We start from the raw sequence: 22754 nt of genomic DNA, 5'->3' as shown, positions 1-22754 counted from the left end.
TGCAATAATAAATACGTGATGTGTTAATAGACTGAAATATACTTAATATACTTAAAAGAGTAATTATGCAAAAACAAACAAAACAAAGAAACAGAAAAGACAAGAACAAAAACTAATATGGTTCTATTTTACATGGTTTAGTTGGGAACACCTGAGGAAACTGGTGCTTAGCATGTATTGGAATGTTCTAGGTATTAAACATACTCTCTGGTTGTTGCTGATGGCTGTGATTGTCTATAATACTGTTGTCCTCCCCTCTCGTCATTGGCACATGAGCAGCACAGAAAGGATCCGCCAAGCATGGTGAGGCTGGCGGCAGCCCATCCTACGAATAATGCTGAACCAAATTCATACCTAGGAAATAAAAATGGGTTAATAACTAGAACTAGTATAATTATACCAATTTGGGAGGAGTGCATTATTTTATTGGTCCTAGGAGAGGTTCAGGGACTATCTGTTTGATAATTTTTATTGTCAAGATGGGATGTAGTTACAGTATATTGCCGGCGGACGGGATGCTGGGCGTCGATATACCAATGCCCAAATCCCGCCGCCTGGCTAAATGCAGACGCCACAGCCCCCTCAGGGATCAGGATGCCGGCGTCCGAATCCCGACAGCCGGCATCCCGATCGTAAGATGGCAGAGGCAGTTAAGTCTTAGCCGTGGGGGGGGGGGGGGTTAGGTTTAGCCACCCCTGTGGGAACTTAGGGTTAGGCACCCCCCGGGGAGGGTTAGGGTCAGGCTGCGGGGAGGGGAGGTTAGGGTTAGGCACCCCTGGGAGGTTAGGGTTAGGCACCCCCGGGAGGGCTGGATTTAGGGTGTGGGAAGGGAGGTTAGGGCTAGGCACCACCGGGGGCGGGTTAGGGTTAGGCACCACTAAGAAAGGGTTATGGTTAGAGGGGTTTACAGTCGCCGTCGGGATTTTGACTGTTTGGGCTGACACTGTCGGGATTTGAACCGGTGGCTACTGAGCAGCAGGTATTTCATACCCATCTCATCAAGACACTAAGATGAGAAATCATTCCTAGCAAATTGACGATCTGCTGGAAGTTTGCAACCGAATAATTTTTGCTCTGGGCCTGAGTTTTGTGTGTGTATGGGTTTTTTTGTTCTTATTTCTTTATCTATATTTTCAATGAAGATAAAATCACGCCAACAATATTTTATATTTGTATTTGTTATTTAAAATTTTAATCTTATGATGGTGATGTTAATAAAATAGATATTTGAGAAAAATTATATTGCATAAGTAAAATTATTACATTCGGAACTACAACTTACTGGAGTAACTCCTAGTAAAACATCTGTCTGAAATCACCTGCTTAGAAACACTGTAGATGACATTTGACATCAGTGGGCTCAGAAGATGCCAAAGAAAGTCAATCCTGACGTACAAATCTGTCATAAGTCAGAAAGTGTGTTTTAAAATTTATGAAGAAGGTGCTTTGAGGCAGAAGTCCTTTATCAAATGTCAGGCGTTAGCCCTGTATGCTGAAGTAATCATCATAATAATGGAAGAATAATGCAACTTTTTATACATCATACTGACACACCATTGTGCGGGTGTGTAGAAGCAGACCAGATAAGCCTGACATTCCTTGTTGTTAGTACAGTAGATACCATATCTATGGTATATATGGGAGAATCTGCATGTATGTACAGTATACAGTATATTGAGGTGAATGTATAATGGGGTAAAATGAAGCAGCTGACTCAAGCAGTGGGATTTGTTAGTCAGCAAAATGTAAGAAATTAATTTGAAAATGCTAAAATAATATCTATTGCATAGAGTGCATAACATGAAGATAAATGTCTCAGTAAGGAATGAATTGGCATCCTTTGTAGTCAGGCTGGCTAGGCACACTGGTGCCACTGTAAGTAATCAATGAACATGGCGATCTTTTTCATGTACTGCTTTATCATATGCTGACCAATCACTAGACGTGTACTTGCTGCTTAGCTGTGTTTAAGAGGCTCACTGGTCACTGATAAGTGGAGCATGGACTGTTGGAGGGATGGGAAGTATTGCAGTCATTTCACAGAAATGAATAATAATAATAATAATAATATGTTTACACTTTAGGCGAGGAGTTCTCTGCATCATGGGAAATAACACAAATACTGCGTACAAAATGTGAAGGATTTTGTGAGTGAAAATGAGATGTAAACTTCTATAGAGCAAAATGCCCCCTTCCAGCGCTCATTTTTGTATTGCCTCAGAAAATGAACAGCTCATGTGCACCTACTCCATACACATCTGCTTGCACTGCACTTTGGTGGCAGTTCTAAATCTTTTGCACTTTGTAAATGAGATGCAATGAGGAGGCTGTTTTGGAGGCTGTTTCAAAATGAATGATAATGATGACATAGAAGAAATGTTTGGTACCATTATAACATTTCAGAAGACTTTAACTTACCGAGCATTAACTGGGGTACTTGGGTTAAAAAACTCATGAGTAACATGAGTGGCATACCACGAAACAGCTATTAACGTTAACAGACCTAAAGAGACAGAAGTGAGAGACAGACAGGTTTGTATGTGAGATGTCACCATACAATACACAGTATAATCATTGAGGTCAATGCAATTGCAAATCTAACTAACTCATACCATCCATCTGTCCTGTTTTCAGGGAAGGGGATTATGGGCAACAGGGTGGAGTATTACCAGAAAGTGGGTGTGACTGGACAGAAATTGGCGTTTGGGGTCTATGCAGTTTATGTATATTGAGAATTTGGTTTGTATGGCTCTGGGTTGGGGCTTGTTTTGACCCAAATTACCCGGACCAATGTTGGGAGATACAGTATGACCTCTCAAAGATACAGTATGGCTATCTGTCACAGTCTGCTATTCGTGTTGTTTCATATCACTTACTACCAGGCCACTTACTATACAATAAACATGGGTCAAAGGTTACTCTGCACTGTATGTTGTATTCATTTATATCTCTAGTAACAAAAGGTAAAATAATATAGTTATACAACTGTTTTTAATAGATCTGTGGTAGACTGCATTACAATATAAGTACAGCCATGGCCAAAAGTTTTGAGAATGACACAAGTATTGGTTTTCACAAAGTTGCTGCTTCAGTGTTTTGAGACCTTTTTGTCAGATGTTACTATGGTATACTGAAGTAAAATTTGTATTTCATAAGTGTCAAAGGCTTTTATTGACAATTACATTAAGTTTATGCAGAGTCAATATTTGCAGTGTTGAGTCTTCTTTTTCTTACCTCTGCAATTCACCCTGGCATGCTGTCAATTAACTTCTAGGCCATATACTGACTGATGGCCGCCCATTCTTGCCTAATCAATGCTTGGAGTTTGTCAGAATTTGTGGGTTTTTGTGAGGATTGAGCAAAAGTTCTCAATAGGATTAACTTTTGGCCATGGCTGTACAATTTTGATACAAGTCATATGACAAGAGTGACTATTTATACACCTGTATCCCAAGTAGAGGGTAACTTTACTGTTTATACAAGTACAAAGACACAGAATTAGGTGCCAGCCATGTCACCTACATACTGTACTTGTCATACCTCGCTTCTGGTAGATGCAGCGGCGAGGTATGAGACTATGTGATGATTGTGACTTAATGACTCCATTTGCGTCATCTCAGCTTTTAAAACTCTGGGGTGGGATTATGAATGCTGTATGCATGTTGCACCCGGGTTTATGACTTAATTCCCCTTCATTCCATTTTACTCTGGGTTTAACTTTGAAATGCATTAGCTCTCCCTTAAACTACAGTGGCTAATGCCATGTAAAGATGCTAAGCTAAGCCTTTCGGGCATTATCACAGTCCCCATAGACAGCTATGGGAACTGATTCTGCATTAAGAGGAGGACTGTCTGCAGCAGATATCTCCAATATCCGCCATGATGTCCCTTCTTAAATATCCCTAAACAGCTGCTAAGTGAGGCTTTACATTGGAAGGAGTGTGAAATTTACAAATACAGGACAAAATGGGGAAACAAATGCAAACATGTAAGATTGCATTGCTGGAACTTCATGTCTCAACTGTTTTTTTCACCCACATAATTTGAATCATGTGAAAATGCAATGCAGGTTTTGTTAGACTATGGCTGGGCATCCACTATACACTATACAATTTTCTGTCAGATATCTGTCCAATCTGGACAGGTTGGTTGGAATGAAAACCTGGTATTGTCTGGGAGCAAATGACAGTCAATCCAGTGGCGTAACTTCATCCCAGGTGCCCGGAGGTAAGATACATTTTGGTGCCCCCCCCAATAAAAATTTACCACCACCCCCCACAGCCCCAGCTTCTGCTGCCACCCTTTTATACATTGCCCCCAGTAGTGGTCCCCCTATGCAGTGCCCTCAGTAGAAGTCCCCCTATGCAGTGCCCGCCTATGTAGTAGCCCCCTAGTAATGGTCCCCCTATGCAGTGCCTCCAGTAGTGTTTCCCCTATGTGGTACCTCCACTAGTGGTACCCCTATGCAGTGCCCCCAGTAGTAAGGCCCCTGTAATGCCCCCTGTAGTGCCCCCATATGATGCCACCAGTAGTAAGGCCCCTGTAGTGCCTCCAGTAGTAAGCCCCCTGTAGTGTCCATAGTAGTAAGCCCCCTGTAATGTCCCCAGTAGTAAGCCCACAGTATTAAGCCCCCAGTAGTAAGCCCCCAGTAGTAAGCCCCCAGTAATTCCCCCAGTAGTAAGCCCCCAGTATTAAGCCCCATGTATTGCCTCCAGTAGTAAGTCCCCTGTAATGCCCCCAGTATTAAGCCCCCTGTAGTGCCCTCAGTAGTAAGCCCCCTTTAATGCCCCCCAGTATTAAGCCCCCTGTAGTGCCCTCAGTAGTAAGCCCCCTGTAATGACCCCAGTAGTAAGCCCCCTGTAATGACCCCAGTATTAAGCCCCCTGTAATACCCCCAGTATTGTGCCCCCTGTAGTGCCCCTGCGCGCGCACGCACGCACACACATATACAAAAAAAAATGACCTTCAATCCCGCTCCAGTGCTGCTGCCATCTGTCCCCGACGCCCGCTCCTCTGAACTATGGGAATGACCTCATGATGTCACTCCCATAGTGCACTACGGGACCCAGAGCTCAGGAGTGGGCTCCGGCTGCCTCTGGCACCGGAGGGAAAGAAGGAGTGGGCGACCGCTGGCATCACACTCAGCGAGCGCCCGGCAAATGGAGGGTGCAGGGGGTGCAACCGCACCCCTTGCATCCTCCGTAGTTAAGCCACTGGAGGTGGAGCGCCGATCAGCGGCGCTCCTTCTCCATGCAGCTCCTCCTCAGCAGTGGCCAGGCCTGGATGACAATGGAGCCAGTTGCCCCCTTCAGGGCTGGCACCCAGCAGCAAATGACTCCATTGTCTCCAGGAGTTCCGCCACTGAGTCAATCATATGGTTTTAAACACTGAAAACAGACAAAACATTTTTTTCAAATTGGTTACATTTGGGTGTTTTAACCAATTTGTCGGAACAACCATTTTTGGCTATTTTCCAGTGTTTGTGAGCAAATGGACAATTGTCATTTACTCCTATACATTACCAGGTTTTCATTCCAACCAGCCAGATTGGACAGATATCTGACAGAAAATTTTATAGTGGATGTCCAGCTTAAATGTGACTTTTATTTATGAATAGAAATAATCTTTTTGTATTAATCACATTAATAACTTTTGCCAGGTTATGCATATGTAATTTTTTGTATATTTTTTAGAACATTTTATAAATACTACGTTTGTTACCTGCAACAAGAAACAGGACCCCACCAGAGACAGCAATTCTGTTCTTTATGATGGGGTTACTGTCACCTACTTTTGTACATTTCATTCCGACAACACTGATAATGATACCAATGAATCCCAGCAGCATTGCAACCACCATGAGGGCCCGAGTTGTCTGGATTTGAACTGAAAGAAGAAATAAAGAGTACCACATGAATTCATGATCCACCATCTAACAAGGAAACTGTTATTAACCAATCACTAGAGAAATAGGGGTATATTTACTAATGCTCGATTTGGATTTTTGAGTGATTTGACATTCGATTTTGCATTTGGATATTTACTAAAGACAAAATGTCAAATCGTACATAAAACCGAATCCCACTCAAATCCCACTTCAAATTGAACATCGGTGAAACATTGGTACTTTTACAAAGACCAACATAAAAATCCCACATTTACTAAGATTCAATTTGAAGAGGAACACCAAATCGAACTTAAGACGGACTTCAAATTCCCCAAATAATAGACCTGCTTCATGCTTGCGATTTTAGCATGAGCAGATATGAACAGATGCATGCACAGATCAGTGAGATCCGTGCATGCATCTGTGTGTAAAAAGCTTTTAAAATGTTAAAATTTAAAGACAACTTATGTGGGTTCCCCCCCTTAATAGCACAACTAGCACCGGACTTTTCAGAGCCAGTCCTGGTTGTGTAGATAACAGGGACAAAACACATAGGGTTCCCTCGTATTTTGCACAACCTGCACTGGGCTCAGTGAGCTGGTTCTGCTTTTGGAAATAAGGTGGACAAAAGACATAAGGGTTCCCCGTATTTTCCAAAAACAGCATCAGACTCTTTCTAGCAGGGTGTAGTACAATAGCCAGGGGAACCCTTTCACCAGGTCCACCAGGCAAAGCATTATAACTGACCGTTAGTCAGCTCAGGCTGGGGATCCCTGGGGAGGTGGGTTCCCCACAATAAAAGGGTCTTCTACTATCCCCCGACACTGCTGGCCGGTGGGTACCAGATTCATTATGTATAAATTTAGATATAATAACATTGACTTTTACAGTAGAACTACAGGTCCCAGGAAGCCTCCCCCACATGCTGGTCCTTGTTGAACCACAAGTGCCAGCATGCAGGGCATTAAGGGCCCGCTGGTACCTCTAGTTCACCTGTAAAATAAATATTAAAATAAACACAAGACACACCGTGAAAGTATAACTTTATTACACTCCCATTACCACTCCCACATAGTCACCTACAGTCTCTGGACATGTCCTCTTGTCTATGTAGCATCCACATCTTCTTAAAAAAAAAAGCCAAGTCCCAAACCACAAACATAAGTACCGTCCTCTAAAGACAGCTCACTGAGCTCAGCCGCAGCATTTCTCTTAGAAATGCCTGGGCTGAGCATTCATTGGCTGAGAGAGGTGACCCTCCACCTCTCTCATCCAATGAACGGTTCTCACCATCAGTGGCATATCTAGGGGGGGTGGAGCAGGGCTGTGCCATGGGCACCATCGGACCGGCGGCACGGAGGGGCACCGCCGCTCGCAGTCCAGGACACTGGTCAGTGTAGTGCAGACCGCACTACACAGTAACAAACACTGCCGCTGGCTATTACACTCCTACTACCCGGTGGCAGTGTTTTGGCAGCCAATGAGAGTCAGACAAACTCTCATAGACTGCTGTGCCTACTGCCAGAGCCGGGCTGGAGCTCACTCATGAGCTCCATCTTCCGGCTCCCGCAGTGGGGGATGGGAGAGATGTCATGACATCTCTCCCATAGTGCAAAGCGGGCCAGCCCGGGAGGACAGATGACCAGACAGTGGCAGGAGCGGAGAGTCAGGTAAGTGTTTTAGTTTTTTTTGTGTGTGTCTTTGTCTGGCACTGCAGGGGGGGACTACTACTGGAAGCACTGCATAGGTGGGACCACTACTGGAGGCACTGCATAGGGTGGACTACTACTGTGGGCATTATATAAGGGGCACTGCATAGGGGCAACCACTGCATAGGGGGGACTACTATTGGGGGCACTGCATAGAGGGGACTACTACTAGGGGCATTATATAAGGAGCACTGCATAGGTGGGACCCCTGCATAGGGGGACCACTGCATAGTGGGGACTACTACTTGGGGCACTACATAGGGAGGACTACTATTGGGGCATTATATAAGGGGCACTGCATATGGGAGACCACTGCTTAGGGGGGACAACTACTTGGTGCACTGCATAGGAGAGACAACTACTGGGAGCACTGCATAGGTGGGACCACTACTGGGGGCACTGCATAGGGGGGACTACTATTGGTGGCATTACATAAGGGGCACTGCATAGGGGAGACCACTACTGGGGGAACTGCTTAGGGGGACCACTCTTGGGGGGCACTGAATAGGGGAGACTACTACTGCGGGCATTTTATAAGGGGCACTACATATGGGGGACCACTACCGGTGGCACTGCATAGTGGGACTACTACTGGGGGCATTATATAAGGGGCACTGCATTGGGGGACCACTACATAGGGGAGACTACTACTGAGGGCACTATATAAGGGGCACTACTACAGGGGGCACTGCATAGGGGGGACTACTAATGGGGGCACTGCATAGGGGGGACTTATACTGGGGGAATTATATAAGGGGCACTGCATAGGGGGGACCTTTGCATAGGGCAGGACTACTACTGGGGGCACTGCATTAGGGGGGATTACTACTGGGGGAATTATATAAGGGGCACTTCATAGGAGGAACCACTACTGGGGGCACTGCATAGGGGGGACCACTACTGGGGGCACTGCATAGGGGGACCACTACTTGGGGCATTATATAAGGGGCACTGCATATGAGGGACCACTGCATAGGGGGGACTACTACTGGTCCACTATATAAGGGGCACTGCTGAGGGCACTGCATATGAGGGGGCACTACTGGGGGCACTACATATGGGGGACCACTACTGGGTGGCACTATATAAGGGCCACTACTGGGGGCACTGTATAAGGGGCACTGTATAGGAGCACTACTACAGGAGGTACTGCCACTGGGGACATTACATAAGGGGCATTAAGATGCATATGGAATGGAAAGGAATGTTCCCAGAGTCACAAGAAATGGTGGTGTGTCATGTTGCCACACACCCATTTTCCAGTGGCCACGTCCCTTGTGGCATGTGACTACACTCACTTTTTCACTGCGCGCTAAAGTGCTCCATTTCTAATTTGCCCTGGGCGCCAAATACCCTAGTTAAGACACTGCTCATCATTGACTTCAATGGCATGAAGCAAGTATATTATTTTGGGGATTTGAAGTTCAATTTAAAGTGCGATTTGAAATTTGATTTAAAGTTTGTCTTTTGTCCCCCGTATTTTCACAACCAGAACTGGCTCTGAAAAGCCTGGTGCTCCTTGTACTTTTAGGGGGGGACATTTGTTTTTTACATTTTAACACTTTACACACTTTTTACACACAGATGCATGCACAGATCTCACTGATCTGTGCAAGCATCTGTGTCATTCATATCTGCTCATGCTAAAAATTCCAGCATGAAGGAGGTTTATTATTATGGGGATATGATTCGATTTGAAGTATGATTCAAAGTTCGATTTGCACATGGTCATGCAAAATCGTACAAGAAATCACTGCACAAAATCAAACCAAATCGAATTTGATTTAGAAAAGGCTTCCAAAATAGAATTTTAGTAAATGTGGGATTTTGACAGGGATTTATACATTTCATTTGATTCGATTTCAGGTGAGTTAAATCAAACATAAAATTGAATGCAAAATTGAACTTTGGGCTTGATTCAGACCTGCTTGCTAAATGCGTTCGCATGCAGCGAAAGTATGCAAATCCGCGATCGTACGGACTTTCTGCCTACTTCACCTGTTGCATGCGGAAAAGTATCACGCGCGTGCACGTGTAGCCCCGTATTCAATTTGAAAGTACGCGAAAACGGGACCCGGCGAAACTGAATCAAGCGGAAAGTCCTGTCAGATTTGGGGAAATCAGCCTGACACCCCCCAAAAGATGCTCTGACGTGGGGGTTCCCTATGGTACCCCCTGATTTGGCTTGCTGAAGGTATTTGGTGTTTTTAAACGGGCTCAATAGCTGCTAAATAGTGTTTTTGTACAAGTGTTGAAGAATACTATTCAGGAGTATTTTTTGCAGAAAATAACTTATCCCAGCAAATTTGGGGTACTTGAAAATGGGGGCCAGCATATTTGAAAGTTGCTAAAGTTAAGTTTAAAATATCATGAAAAATCCACCTACCGCAAGCACCTGCAATGAAAAAAACACATGGGGCATACTTGGGGACCCCCCTTAGAGTCTAGTTTGCTAGTTTTTAACTTTGTCCCCCAACATTTTTTTTTTAGCCCCCAAAATTAAAGTGATTTTTTGGGGTGCTCTTAAGTGTTTTTTTTTACCTTTGGGGGACTGTCTGAAGGCTGCACGGGGGTACCCGCAACATTGCACCCCAAACCCCAATTCTGCACTTTTTTCCACCTGCTATTCATAGGCGAAATTTTTTCGCCTATTACATTGCATTGACTTTGCATTGAATACGGCGATACTTTTCCTCCTGGCGAAATGACATCATCGGCAAAACTTTTTTGCTGATTCTGGCTTTTCGCTCCAAATTGAATACGGGCCTTAGCGTGCAATCGCTTTGCATATGCAGACGCCCACCAGCCTGTCTTAAGACGCCCACTTTCCCACGTCATGTCCAGGAAGTGTATGCAACCATCGGTACCATAGTGTAACATCGGAAACTATCACGGCACTTGGAGCTGACATTACCCTACCGCAAGTGCTGGGAGTGCTTCAGTGTAAAATTCAGCCAGGTGACGTGTACTAGTACGCTGCGTCTTAATTATGCACGGCTCTGAAACGGCGTTGAGACGCTCAGGCACACCTGCATTCGCACCACCACTCCCCCGTTTCAATCAACCATCCCATCACCACCCACAAACGGCTTGCCCTGTCACTCATTCTAGCGAGCTGTCTATGCGCAGCGAGCGTACGCTTCCCGATCGCATGGACTAGTTCTCGCACTGCGATGCGTACGCATGCTCAGATTGCAAACATGGGCTGGCTGCGTGCGAACGCAGCCTAGCAAGCAGGTCTGAATCAGGTCCTTTGATAAATATACCCTGTAGTATCTATTATATACAGGGCTATTATGTATGTCTAGCTCATGTTCAATGGGGCAGAGGGAGAGACAGGGAGGGAGATGGGAAGGTGGGGGAGGAGAGAAGACAAGAAAACTCTCTGCAGCATCGGGCACAATCTGAAGCTAGCAACCCTATGAATGACTGATCCAAAATACTAGCCCAGTATAAAAATGTATAATAAATAGCTAACAGAAAATACATCAAATTATAAAAATTATTATAAAATGGTCGGTCTCTCCTTTGAGTACATTTTTAAAATGCCTTAGATTGGGTTCAGGGTACCTCTTTTGTTTTCAAACTGAATTTAAAGTATTGGAGAATGTGTACTCCCAAGGTTATAGTAAGCAGGTAAAGAACAACTTAAATCAAACCATCTAAATGCTGACAGCACAGCAGCGTATCACAGCATATTAGGGTGATGAGTCTGTTGGAGGCAGTGACCTGCCCACTAGTGTGCTGAAGTGAGGAGGGGAATAAAGTCAGTAGGAAGCAACAGACTGATGGTCATATAAATTAAGCACTTTTGTGGGAAATCCTTTGCTGCGGAGACCCACAAAATTAAAGCATACCCCGGATCCAATTTCCGATCGCAATAGCTGCCCCATTAGTTTCTGTGGGGGCTGTTATATTGTCTAAAACCAGGTATTTAATAATTAAGCCCCTGAGAGTTATATAGTGAAAGAGCAGGGCCCCAGCAGCACAGAGTATATCAGGAGCCAAGTGAGGATAGGTATACATGTGAAAAGGGCGTGAGGTGGGGAATTGGGGCACACAGAAGTCACAGACTGAGGGCTCTATTCATCATCGGGGGTTGCCTCACTGCGGAGGATACTTAACTTAATTCATCATTGCTCCGGTGCAGGACAGCACTTTCAGTTTTCCGAGTTTGCTGAATATTAGAGGGTCCTATTCGGACCCCTGATGATGAAAGGCCCGGTAACCTAAATATGCAGAAACTAGCATTTCCGCATTGTTAACGGGCAATTTATCGTAAGAGAGCCAGACTAAGCATAGCATTAATAGAAAAATATAATGCAACATAATAATAATGCTATGCTTAGTCTGGCTCTCTTAGGGTTATTCAGACAAGTGCTTGCAGACGAGAATGTTCATTTAACTATCATCATACGATAAATACATATTTTCCTGTAGATTGTAAGATGTATACAGCAGGACCAATCTACAGGAAAATATGTATTTGTTATTACTGTTAACAATAGCTGCATACACGCATACCAAGTCACTGTACCAGTTATGTGGGGAGAACCCAATTACGCCGATTCCATACATTCCAACATAAGGGAGGAGGAGAACGAGACATTGTGAGCGTGCATGGCATTCATTCACCGCTGTTCTGCTATGTAGACCAGCAGGTGAGAGGGAGACCTCCCCAAACTGTCAACCGCAGATGGGATGGCAGGACATTTTCCAAAAAGCAGGACTGTCCCACTAAAGTCGGGACAGTTGGGAGGTCTGCTATCCAACCAATGTGGAGATAAAAAGGTTTTTTACACCAGCATCAAAACCTCATCCCAACTGTAAAGTATGGTGGAAGGAGCAGGGCCGGATTAAGGCTTGTGGGGGCCCTGGGGCAACTAAGGGAGCCACCACAGGGTACCTATCCCCTACCCCTGCCCCCCCCACCTTGATTACTTACCTTCTGGCTCTCTGTTGTGAATGAAGCAGCACAGTCAGTGCTGCTGCATAGAGCGCAGAGCGGCTCCTGAAGCCCGACATCAGTGGTCAGCGTCACGGACATGATCTGTCACATGATGCTGATGAGGGGAGTAGGGAGCCGCTCTTCACTCTATCAGGGGTATTCAATATGGGTGCGATAACATCGTTTTTTGCGCTAATATCGCACTTTTTAATGTTTTTGCGTTAATATCGCTTGTTTTAGTTTTACACCGTATTCAATTTCAAAGACTTATCGCAGTTTTGAAAAGTCTTTGATAAAAAACGGTGATAACTTTTCACCATTGAATAGGTGTCGAAAAAAAGTGCAGAATTGGGGTTTAGGGGTGCAGGCTTAAAATAAATAGCCTGCACCCCTGAGATTGACATTTAAAAAAGAACTGTGTCAAAAAAAGTTAAAAAAAAAATAGGGACACCGCAAAAAATGTATTTAAAAATTGGGGTGCAAAAAAAAAAAAAATGGGAAAAAATTGTTAAACAATAGGGAAATAGGTTCAGGGCTATTCTGCAAGTATGCGGCAGGTGTTTTCTAGAATAGATTTACAGCGGTAGGTGCACAAATGCCGAATTTTTAAAAACTGACTTTAGGGATTTAAAAATATGCTAGTACCCATTTTCATGTACCCCAAATTTGATGGAACCACTTAAAAAAACGAAAAAAATAACCTAAGTGCTCTTCTGCATCACTTCTTCAATGTCGGGAAAAAAAACACCTGCTGCGGCTATTTAAATCCCCGACTTTCAATTAAAGGCTAAAACGGGGGTACCCATAGTGTTCCCACATGTTTTTACTACTTTAGGGGGGTCTTACAATTATTTTAAGGAAAAATTCGTAACTTTACGCAAATCCAACTTCGGAGTTTCCCGTTTTCGTTAATTTTATTTTGAATACAGGGATAAGCGGGAGCGCGCACCATACCTTTACGCAGTAAAAAACTCTGATATGAAACGTTAACTTCGCCAGGGAAGTTAACCTTTCATATTGAATACCCCTCTATGTGGCAGCGCTGACTGTGCTGTTGCATTCAGAACATAGAAACGCGGCAGCTCAGCCCCCATCTTATATATATAAGGAAGGATCAGGGAGATAGTGCAGGTAGGTAGTGGTGAGTATGGAGGGGTCAGGGAGATAGTGCAGGTAGGTAGTGGTGAGTATGGAGGGATCAGGGAGATAGTGCAGGTAGGTAGCTGTGAGTATGGAGGGGTCAGGGAGGTAGTGGTGAGCCACCCAGTAACCTTTGCAATGCTGGTCAGTTGTGGGTAAATGAGACCACTACACATGTACTAACATTATGACACACTGTGGTGCCCCCCATATTATGCCACAGTGTAGTCTATCTACATTACACCATACTATAATGCCTCCCACCTTATGTCACACTGTAGTGCACCACACATACCACCTGTAGTACCCACACATTATGCCACAGTGTAGTGCATCTGCATTATACCACACTATAGTGCCCCCCACATTATGTCACACTGTAATCCCCCCACATTATACCACACTGTAGTGCCCCCCACATTATGTCACCTGTAGTGCCCACACATTATGCTACCTGTAGTGCCCACATTATGCCACCTGTAGTGCCCACACATTATGCCACACTGTAGTCCCCACACATTATGCCACCTGTAGTGCCCACAAATTATGCCACATGTAGAGCCCCCACATTATGCCACCTGTAGTGCTCACACAGTGTACTCACCAGCAGCAGCAGCATATCACATCATATCGATTACGACATTTAGCACTTCTAAGTAGTAATTCAGAAATACTTACCTGTCCGGTGATGCGGTCCGAAAAGCATGCCCCTCAGCTATCCTGTTGAGAAATGCAGTACTCACAGATACAGCATTCTTGGACCTGTCTGCGCATGCGCCGACAGTGCCAACGGCAGATCAGCCCCTTGTGATGCTACTGCAGGCAGGCACACATTACCTAAACCACCCTCCACCCCAAGCCCATGCAGAGATGATCTGGGAAGATAACTTATCTTATCCAGCTGGGCTGTAATGACTCCAAAAAGTCTGCAAGCAAAAGCGGAGTAGCCCAGACTCCTTTCATTGGTTAGGTGTCAGTAAAAGGGATGGGGAGGACAGGAAGGAAGCAGGAAGACAGCACTTTTCTCCCTTCAGGAGGTTCATTATGCCATCCTGAGATGGCAATTTATTTTGAGAAATGAAAAAGAAAGCTGAGCTTTTCTTTGAATCGCTAGTGTATGGGGAAGCAATATGCATACTAATCAGGGGCACCGCTGGGGAAATCTGATATTTCTCCATGGCAGCCCCTTTTCTGAATGGGAAAAGCTGAGAAAAGCCCTGTTATTACTGATAAAGAGTGTTTCACTGCTATATGAATAAACCTTGATATGTGGAATAGTACTACACAGCACTGATCCCTATGACGTGCTAATTGTCTACAAATAAAAGAGACTAAAGAAATAGTGGATGACTGAGTGTAGTACATGCTTGCAGTGTCGGACTGGGGCATGAAGGACCCATCGAGGGAATGCAGCAATAGGGGCCCTTACTTAGGGTTGTGGCCAGCCTCCACAGAGGCTTGGCTAACCATTAGAGAGTGCATGGTCTGGGCCCCTTTAAAATATATATATACAGTATATAGTAAATACTGCTAGTGCATGCATGATAATGTACCAGATTAATAACAGCAATGCATTTTAGAAAATACACCATAGTGCAGTATATTGTAACATACGTAAGAGGGGGTATCATAAAGTTTCAATTATCACCAAGAACAGAATGAGATAGAAAGTTAAATGTGGTATGTTGAACTTAAGTCTTCTCCACGTAGTCCCTCTGCAGAGCCACACATTTCTGCCAACGTTTCTTGACCTTCCGCAACCCATCATTATAGAAGTCTTGCGATTGCCTTGAGAACCATTGTTTCACTTCCAGAATAACATAATTTGTGTTGTCAGTTTGCCCACCCCAAAGTGGCTTCTTCATCCCAGGGAAGACAAAGAAGTAGCTGGGTGTGAGATTTGGCGAATAGGGGGGATAGGGCAAAATTTCATAGCCACACCTGTTGGCTTCCACAGTGGAAGCTTAGCCATAATGTGCGGATGCATTGTCGGCAGAAGATGGATGCCTTTGCTGTTCATACCATGGCATTTTTCTTTCATGGCATCCCGCAATTTCTACAAAAGGGTGCAGTAGAAAGCACTGGTGATGGCTTGACCCACCAGAAAGTAATCGGTTAGGATTATGCCATAACAGTCCCAAAAAATGGATAGCATGACCTTCCATGCAGATTTCTGCACCTTGGCTTTTTTGGGAGGGGGTGAGGAGGAGGAGGAGTGTTTCCACTCTTTGCTCATCTCTTTGTTCTCCGGATTGTACAGCATTCATCCATATAGTCATGAGACGTGCAAAGAAATTTTCTTCATCCTGCTCCAACAGAGTCAACATCCACTGTGAAAGTTCACATAGAGTTTGCTTGTGAAATGGGGAAACCCATCGTGATGACACTTTAGACATGTGCAGTTGCTCATGCATAATCTTCTACACACTTCCATAACTAAGACCAACTTCTTTCTTGATCACTTCAATGGTTATTTGTCTGTCTTTGAGGACAAGAGCCTCCACTTTCTTCACCATTTCAAGATCATCCGTGATTGAGGGTCTCCTGGATCGAGGGTCATCTGAGAGGGACATGTGTCCAGTTTGAAAGTTCCTTTTCCACCTCACAACAGTGCCATATGATGGCCTTTCATCACCATAAACAGTCACCATTTCATCATGGATTTGGCAGGTGCTATTACCCTTCAAATGGAGGAACTTAATAACACTGTGGGCTTCAATTTTGTCCATCATGCAGGTTACTGACATCTACCAGCTCCAGAAACTAAACAAGTTGACATAAGTAGCTGTAATTTCCAACATCATGCACATAATGATCAATGATTATGTTGATTAAATTACATCTTGATATCTCAAAAACTTCATGGTGATAATTAAAACTTTATGATAGCCCCTCATATAATGTATAATCAAGTGCACAGTCTGGAACCTGATCACTAGAGGCAGGGGTGGTCCCCTTAGGCAGTGGGGCCCATCGGGAGTTTCCCCTGTACCTGTACCCCTGTGGGCCTGTCCAACCCTGCATGCTCTATACTGTCCATGTTTTTTGTCTATTTTCAAAAAAGTTTGTGTGTATCAGTACTCCAAGACAGAATTGTGTCATAAAGTTAATGCATTGACCATCACTAATATGGCAAGTGGACTAAAGTAAAAGTGAAGACAGACTCTCCTCATTGTTGCAGATTATGGGAAACCTGACGGACTTGCAGCAACACAGTTAAGTATTTTTTTCCATTTATATTTTACTTACTGATTTCTAACGTAAGCACTTACCACTAATATGAACAATATCCTGTGCATTACCGAGGAAAAATATTCATACAATAATTGAAGTACTGAGTTGGCCTAGAATGCACCTGTCATACCTACTCATCCCAGAGGTCCTCAATGGGGTTTAAATCTGGACTTTGAGCTGGCCAGTCCACTCGGTTTATCGAATTTTCTGTATACCAGTCCAGCAATGCCCTGGAAACATAACAGTTGGCATTGTCGTAGAACTACCACAATGTAGGGAGCACCGAGTTATCAAGAACATCTCTATACTTCTCGTTTTATACCTTCACAAACATGTCTGCTGCAGGAGCACACCATTTCGCTTGCAGAGGGGTGTCCATTCACTTTTGTCTACATAGTGTATCTTTAGGAAGATAATTGTTTGGTTGAGATTCTTTATTTCAGGGATAGCCAAACGTGTGGACTTGGTGATATAATTACTCTACTCTAATGGAAAAAAATGATGTATGGTCTACCATGTAGAGACATTTGCACACACAAAAAAGGGTCCTCACGACAAGGGGACTGTCCTGCCAAAATTGGGATGGTTGAGAGTTATGCTTTTTAGAGCTCTGAGCCAATGAAACGCAAACTAACAAAACATATCAGGCAGAGGCGCTTTAAGAGAAGAGGGGAACCGTGTGCAGTCTCCGATTGGGCCCACTCCTCTCCGGCGCCATTTGTGCCAGAGTCTACTGCGCATGCGCAGGTCCTGGGAACATGGGACATCTCTACTGCGCATGCACGAATCACCGGGGAAATGTTCGCGGTGGCCATTTTCCCAGTGATTTCTGCAGCACTGCAGCCAGTGGCGGTCCAACGGAGAGGTAAGTATAGTTAATTGGGTGCAGGGCCCACCAAGACCCAGGACCCCCCCTTTTACCACACACCTTGCACCCATTATAATTACGCCCCTGATATCAGGTTAGTACTACAATCAGTACACCAATGTCCACAGTAAAAATAAAGATGCTGCTGATAGAAACAGGCAATAACCTGGTTGTTAGTAATTGCTGCATACAACAAAGTGTTATTCACACAAGTGGTATATAATTGAACACATCTCTCACCCCGCTCTCAGTCCACACAGTATGCCACCAATTGATTATCCAGATCCTGCTCCTGGAAGCCTTGCACTGTGTAGCTCACGGCTGTTGGAATTTGTGTGTACAGGTGGTGGTGTTATGGCAGAGTGTATGTACAGATCAGTGGATACCCTGAGGAAACCAACAGCTCACTGCGGTGGTTTATTTAGTGGCAATGCGAATGTTCAGCTGTACTCACAGTTATGCATGCACAGACTTGTTGCATGGAGCGAAGCTTGAGCGGAGTGGAGCATACAGATCACCAGCTGGTGACTGTGGTCGGGGTGCAGCAATGCATATTTTGCGGTCAAACCTCAGAAAATTATGTTTTCGGATGTTTGGCCACTTACCGCATATGCGCCAAGCTCCGGAATACGAAACATTTGGAAGAGATTGGATGCAGTGGGCAATGCCATCTTTAGATGGTGTTACCCAATAGAAGCATATGGACTTGTATTCACACTTCCACCTGAGAGGGATCAAATCAAATCACTCCCAGCACCCACCCATGGCTCATGCGTCACTCAATGCATGCTCAGAGTGACTTCCAGATCCTAAACCCGGAAATCCTTCTATTGCAGAGGACAGCTCTTACCAGGAGAGCTGTCCTTTATGATTTTCTTCAAGCAAATGGTATTAGTAAGCGCTGTTATGCTTACGATGGGTGGAGAGATGCATCGCATTCAAAATGCTATGCGTCATGCATCCCGCCCTGTATATGGGTAGCAGTTAGGCAGTAATTGCAGGGTCTGTAAGGAGCTAAGTGTAAGATGTCCGTCTCCCACTGTGGTGCTCTAACGCAGTAACAAGATGACTCCGTACATGTGCAAAACTACGGACAGCAGCCATTTTGTTATAGGATTGAAGTCTCTCTGGAGGAACCAATATGTCATATGCAGAGTAGCATAGATTTTTCGAGTAATTTAGCACTTTTTGCTTTGCTGAATCAATGGCTGATTCATACTCTGCGAGATGGGAATTAATGGAGAAGATAATTGCGTTATCTTCTCCATTGACCCATTGCTGAATAGTGACTTTACATAAAAAAATCATTGCTGAATAGACCCCTATAAATTACTTTTTTGACACACTAAGGGGCCTATTCATCATACGATAAATTGCCCGGTAACCAAGCGGAAATGCTAGTTTCTGCATATTTAGGTGACCGGGCTATTCATCATCAGGGGTCCAATATTCAGCGAACTCAGAAAAGTTTTCAGAGTCTGCCTCCGAGAAGTAGCGCCATCTTCAAACAGTGCTTGTTCTCGGTTCCCTGCTGCTTCCTATGGGAAGGAGGTCCGAGGATGCGAAGAGGGATCCATGCGGATACCTCCACCACCTTCTCACTACCTTCCCGGCGGCTTTGCGCATGCGTGACCCGAGGTCACTTATGCGTAACCAGGATGACGGGCAGCAGGTAAGTAATGCTGCTACAGAAGTAGCCTCGATACTAACCACGGGGAGAACTGCTTTTCGGAGCAGCTGTCCCCTCACCGGAGCAATGATGAATTGCTCAGGTGTCATGTTTCCCGCGCTGTGAGTTGGATACTTAAGTATCCCTCGCAGAGAGTTCAATACTTCATCATCGGAGGCCATACAGCCTTTGATGTTGAATAGGACCCTAAATTTGGAATTCAAATTTTAAATTGTCTGTTAGACAACTGGTGGCAAACTATTGATGTGGAGACGTCGCACACAGCAATCAATCAGCTTATAATTGTCATTTATTTAACACAGTCTATGAAATTACCGTTAGAAGCTGACTGGTTGCTTTGGGAGTTTAAACATGCAGTATATTAATATTACCAGCACTTATGTATTATATAAAACAATACAAAACACAAGGGGAGGGCTGTCAATATTAAGCATGGGGCAAGTGAGTATCTGCTGGCCAGCACACCACCTGGTTTTCCTGCATAATAATGTTAGCAGTATCTATTTTGGCTAACACAGCTTTGTGAAGCCATCTGCTATGTGACAACTAAAATGTATCAATGTATCTAAAAGGGTCTTCCCTGATGGAAAAGGGTCATGGGCAAAACTTTAGAAGGTTACGTCTGTATCTAGTCTTGGCTGGTTCAATCGTGGTTTGGAATGATCTGGGGTTGGCTTAATTTGTTCTGATTTATTAATCAGAAATGGTAATAGTGCTCCTGTGAAGGAACAAGAACAGTACATAGGCATTCTAGACTATGGATAGCCATCGATGGTCAAAAATTTTCAACCATCTGTTGTGCAAAGAAACAGTGACTCCAGACACGCATGTACAGTACCTAAACATGATGGGATTTTGCCATTGGAGCTTTCCCATCACTATTTACCATTCACCCAACATTACAGTGATTATTTATAACCACTGCGGCTTTTAACCATCCATCCTGTGTTTATAATATACCAACAGATATCGCTTTTCATATGCATAATTCTGTTATTTTATCCTTGATATTTACTACTTACCGCATGTCAATTTCTGGCCAATTTTGTTGTTATGCTTATTTTGTTTACTTTTTGAGAACTGTGTGTCAATAAATCCCTCTGAACAGAGGGCCATGATTCATACCCGCTCGCGAGCGCTATGCGCGAGACCCGGATAGCGACGGGCATGCCGTCGCTCCGGGTATCGTACCAAAGGGGGCATGCTGCCGATGTTGAGTGACAGCATGCCCCCTTTGGTGGGCGTGCCGGGGGCGTGGCAGCCCAGACGGAGGCGTTCCCAACAGCAGCAGCGTGACCAGTAGCAGCATCTCAGAAACGCCAGCTCATTCCAAGGCAGGCTACGCTGTGTATCACCGGTTTCAGTAAGAGGCACACCGCCGACAACCTCTTAGAGAAACTGAGGGAAATCATCGCCCAGTGGCTTAACCCACTTAGACTCTCCTGGGGATTTGTGATATCTGACAACGCCACCAATATTGTGCGGGCATTACATCTGGGCAAATTCCACCACGTCCCATGTTTTGCTCACACAATAAACTTGGTGGTGCAGAATTTTCTGAAAAGCATCAGGGGCGTGCAGGAGACGCTTTGGGTGGCCCGAAAAATTTCGGCCCACTTTCGCCATTCAGCGACTGCGTGCCGAAGACTGGAGCACCAGCAAACACTCTTGAACCTGCCCCGCCATCACCTGAAGCAAGAGGTTGTGACGCGGTGGAACTCAACCCTCTATATGCTTCAGAGGATGGAGGAGCAGCAAAAGGCCATTCAAGCCTATACATCCACCTATGACATAGGCAAAGGAGGGGGTATGCACCTGACTCAAGCGCAGTGGAGAATGATTTCCGTGTTGTGCAAGGTTCTCCAGCCCTTCGAACTTGCCACACGTGAAGTCAGTTCAGACACTGCCAGCTTGAGTCAGGTCATTCCCCTCATCAGGCTTTTGCAGAAGCAGCTGGAGAAAGTGAAGGAGGAGCTAAGACAGAGCGATTCCGCTCGGCATGTGGGACTTGTGGATGAAGCCCTTCATTCGCTTTGCCAGGATTCCAGGGTGGTCAATCTGTTGAAATCAGACCACTACATTTTGGCCACCGTGCTCGATCCTAGGTTTAAAGCCTATGTGGTGTCTCTCTTTCCGGCCGACACAAGCCTGCAGAGGTGCAAAGACCTGCTGGTGAAAACACTGTCAGCTGAAGCAGAACGTGACATGTCAACAGCTCCTTCTTCATTTTCTCCCGCAACTGGGGCTGCCAGGAAAAAACTTAGGTATCCTAAGCAAGCCGCTGGCGGTGATGCAGGGCAGGCAGGACCAAGTTTGGACATCTGGTCCAGACTGAAGGACCTGGCAACAATTTCTGACATGTCTACTGTCACTGCATATGATACTGTCACCATTGACAGAATGGTGGAGGATTACATCGGTGACAGCATCCAAGTAGGCATGTCAGACAGTCCGTACCTGTACTGGCAGGAAAAAGAGGCAATTTGGAGGCCCCTGTACAAACTGGCTCTATTTTACCTGAGTTGCCCCCCCTCCAGTGTGTACTCCGAAAGAGTGTTTAGTGCAGCCGGGAACCTTGTCAGCGAAAGGCGTAGGAGGTTGCTTCCACAAAATGTGGAGAAAATGATGTTCATAAAAATGAATTATCAACTCTTCCAGGGAGACCAGCCTCCAGAACGTACAGAGAGACATGTGGTGGTGGATTCCAGCGGGGACGAGTTAATACTCTGTGAGGATGAGGATGTACACAACACTGAAGAGGGTGAGGAATCGGTGGATGAGGAGGATGAGGACGACATCTTGCCTCCGTAGAGCCAGTTTGTGCAGGGACAGATTAATTGCCAGCTTGTTTTGTGGGGGCCCAAACGAACCAATCATTTCAGCCACAGTCGTGTGGCAGACCCTGGCGCTGAAATGATTGGTTTGTTAAAGTGTGCATGTCCTGTTTATACAACATAAGGGTGGGTGGGATGGACCAAGGACAATTCCATCTTGCACCTCTTTTTTTTCTTTGCATTTGCATTATGTACAGTTTGGGGCCTAGTTTTTCAAACTGCCATCCTGTCTGCCACTGTGGCTTTTCAGCTATTATGAAACTACAAGTCCCAGCATTGATAGATGAGGTAGATATAAGTACATTTACAGAAGAGCAGGACCTAACAGAAGTCTCAAAACTGAAAGTGGATAAATCAATGGGGTCAGATGGGATTGATCCATGGATATCAAAAGAGCTTAAAGTGGTGCTGGTAACACCATTAACAGAGTTATTAAACCAGTCA

The 22754-nt window shown here is 44.9% G+C and overlaps 1 protein-coding gene across 1 annotated transcript in view; it reads right to left on the bottom strand.

Annotated features, from left to right (window-relative positions):
* The window catches only part of CLDN19 (claudin 19), a 41099-nt gene that overhangs the window by 4793 nt on the left and 13552 nt on the right, over positions 1-22754 (bottom strand). Inside the window, exons 2-4 of the mRNA XM_088464099.1 lie at positions 5722-5886; positions 2419-2503; positions 205-354 (exon numbers count right to left, since the gene is read on the bottom strand). Of these exons, the coding sequence (XP_088320225.1) occupies positions 205-354; positions 2419-2503; positions 5722-5886 (400 nt within the window). The remainder of the gene's footprint in view (positions 1-204; positions 355-2418; positions 2504-5721; positions 5887-22754) is intronic.

Source organism: Taudactylus pleione, unplaced genomic scaffold (genome assembly GCF_031769625.1).
Source record: "Taudactylus pleione unplaced genomic scaffold, aTauple2 ptg001575l, whole genome shotgun sequence".
NCBI lineage: Eukaryota > Metazoa > Chordata > Amphibia > Anura > Myobatrachidae > Taudactylus > Taudactylus pleione.
This window is presented reverse-complemented; position numbering and strand designations above follow the sequence as displayed.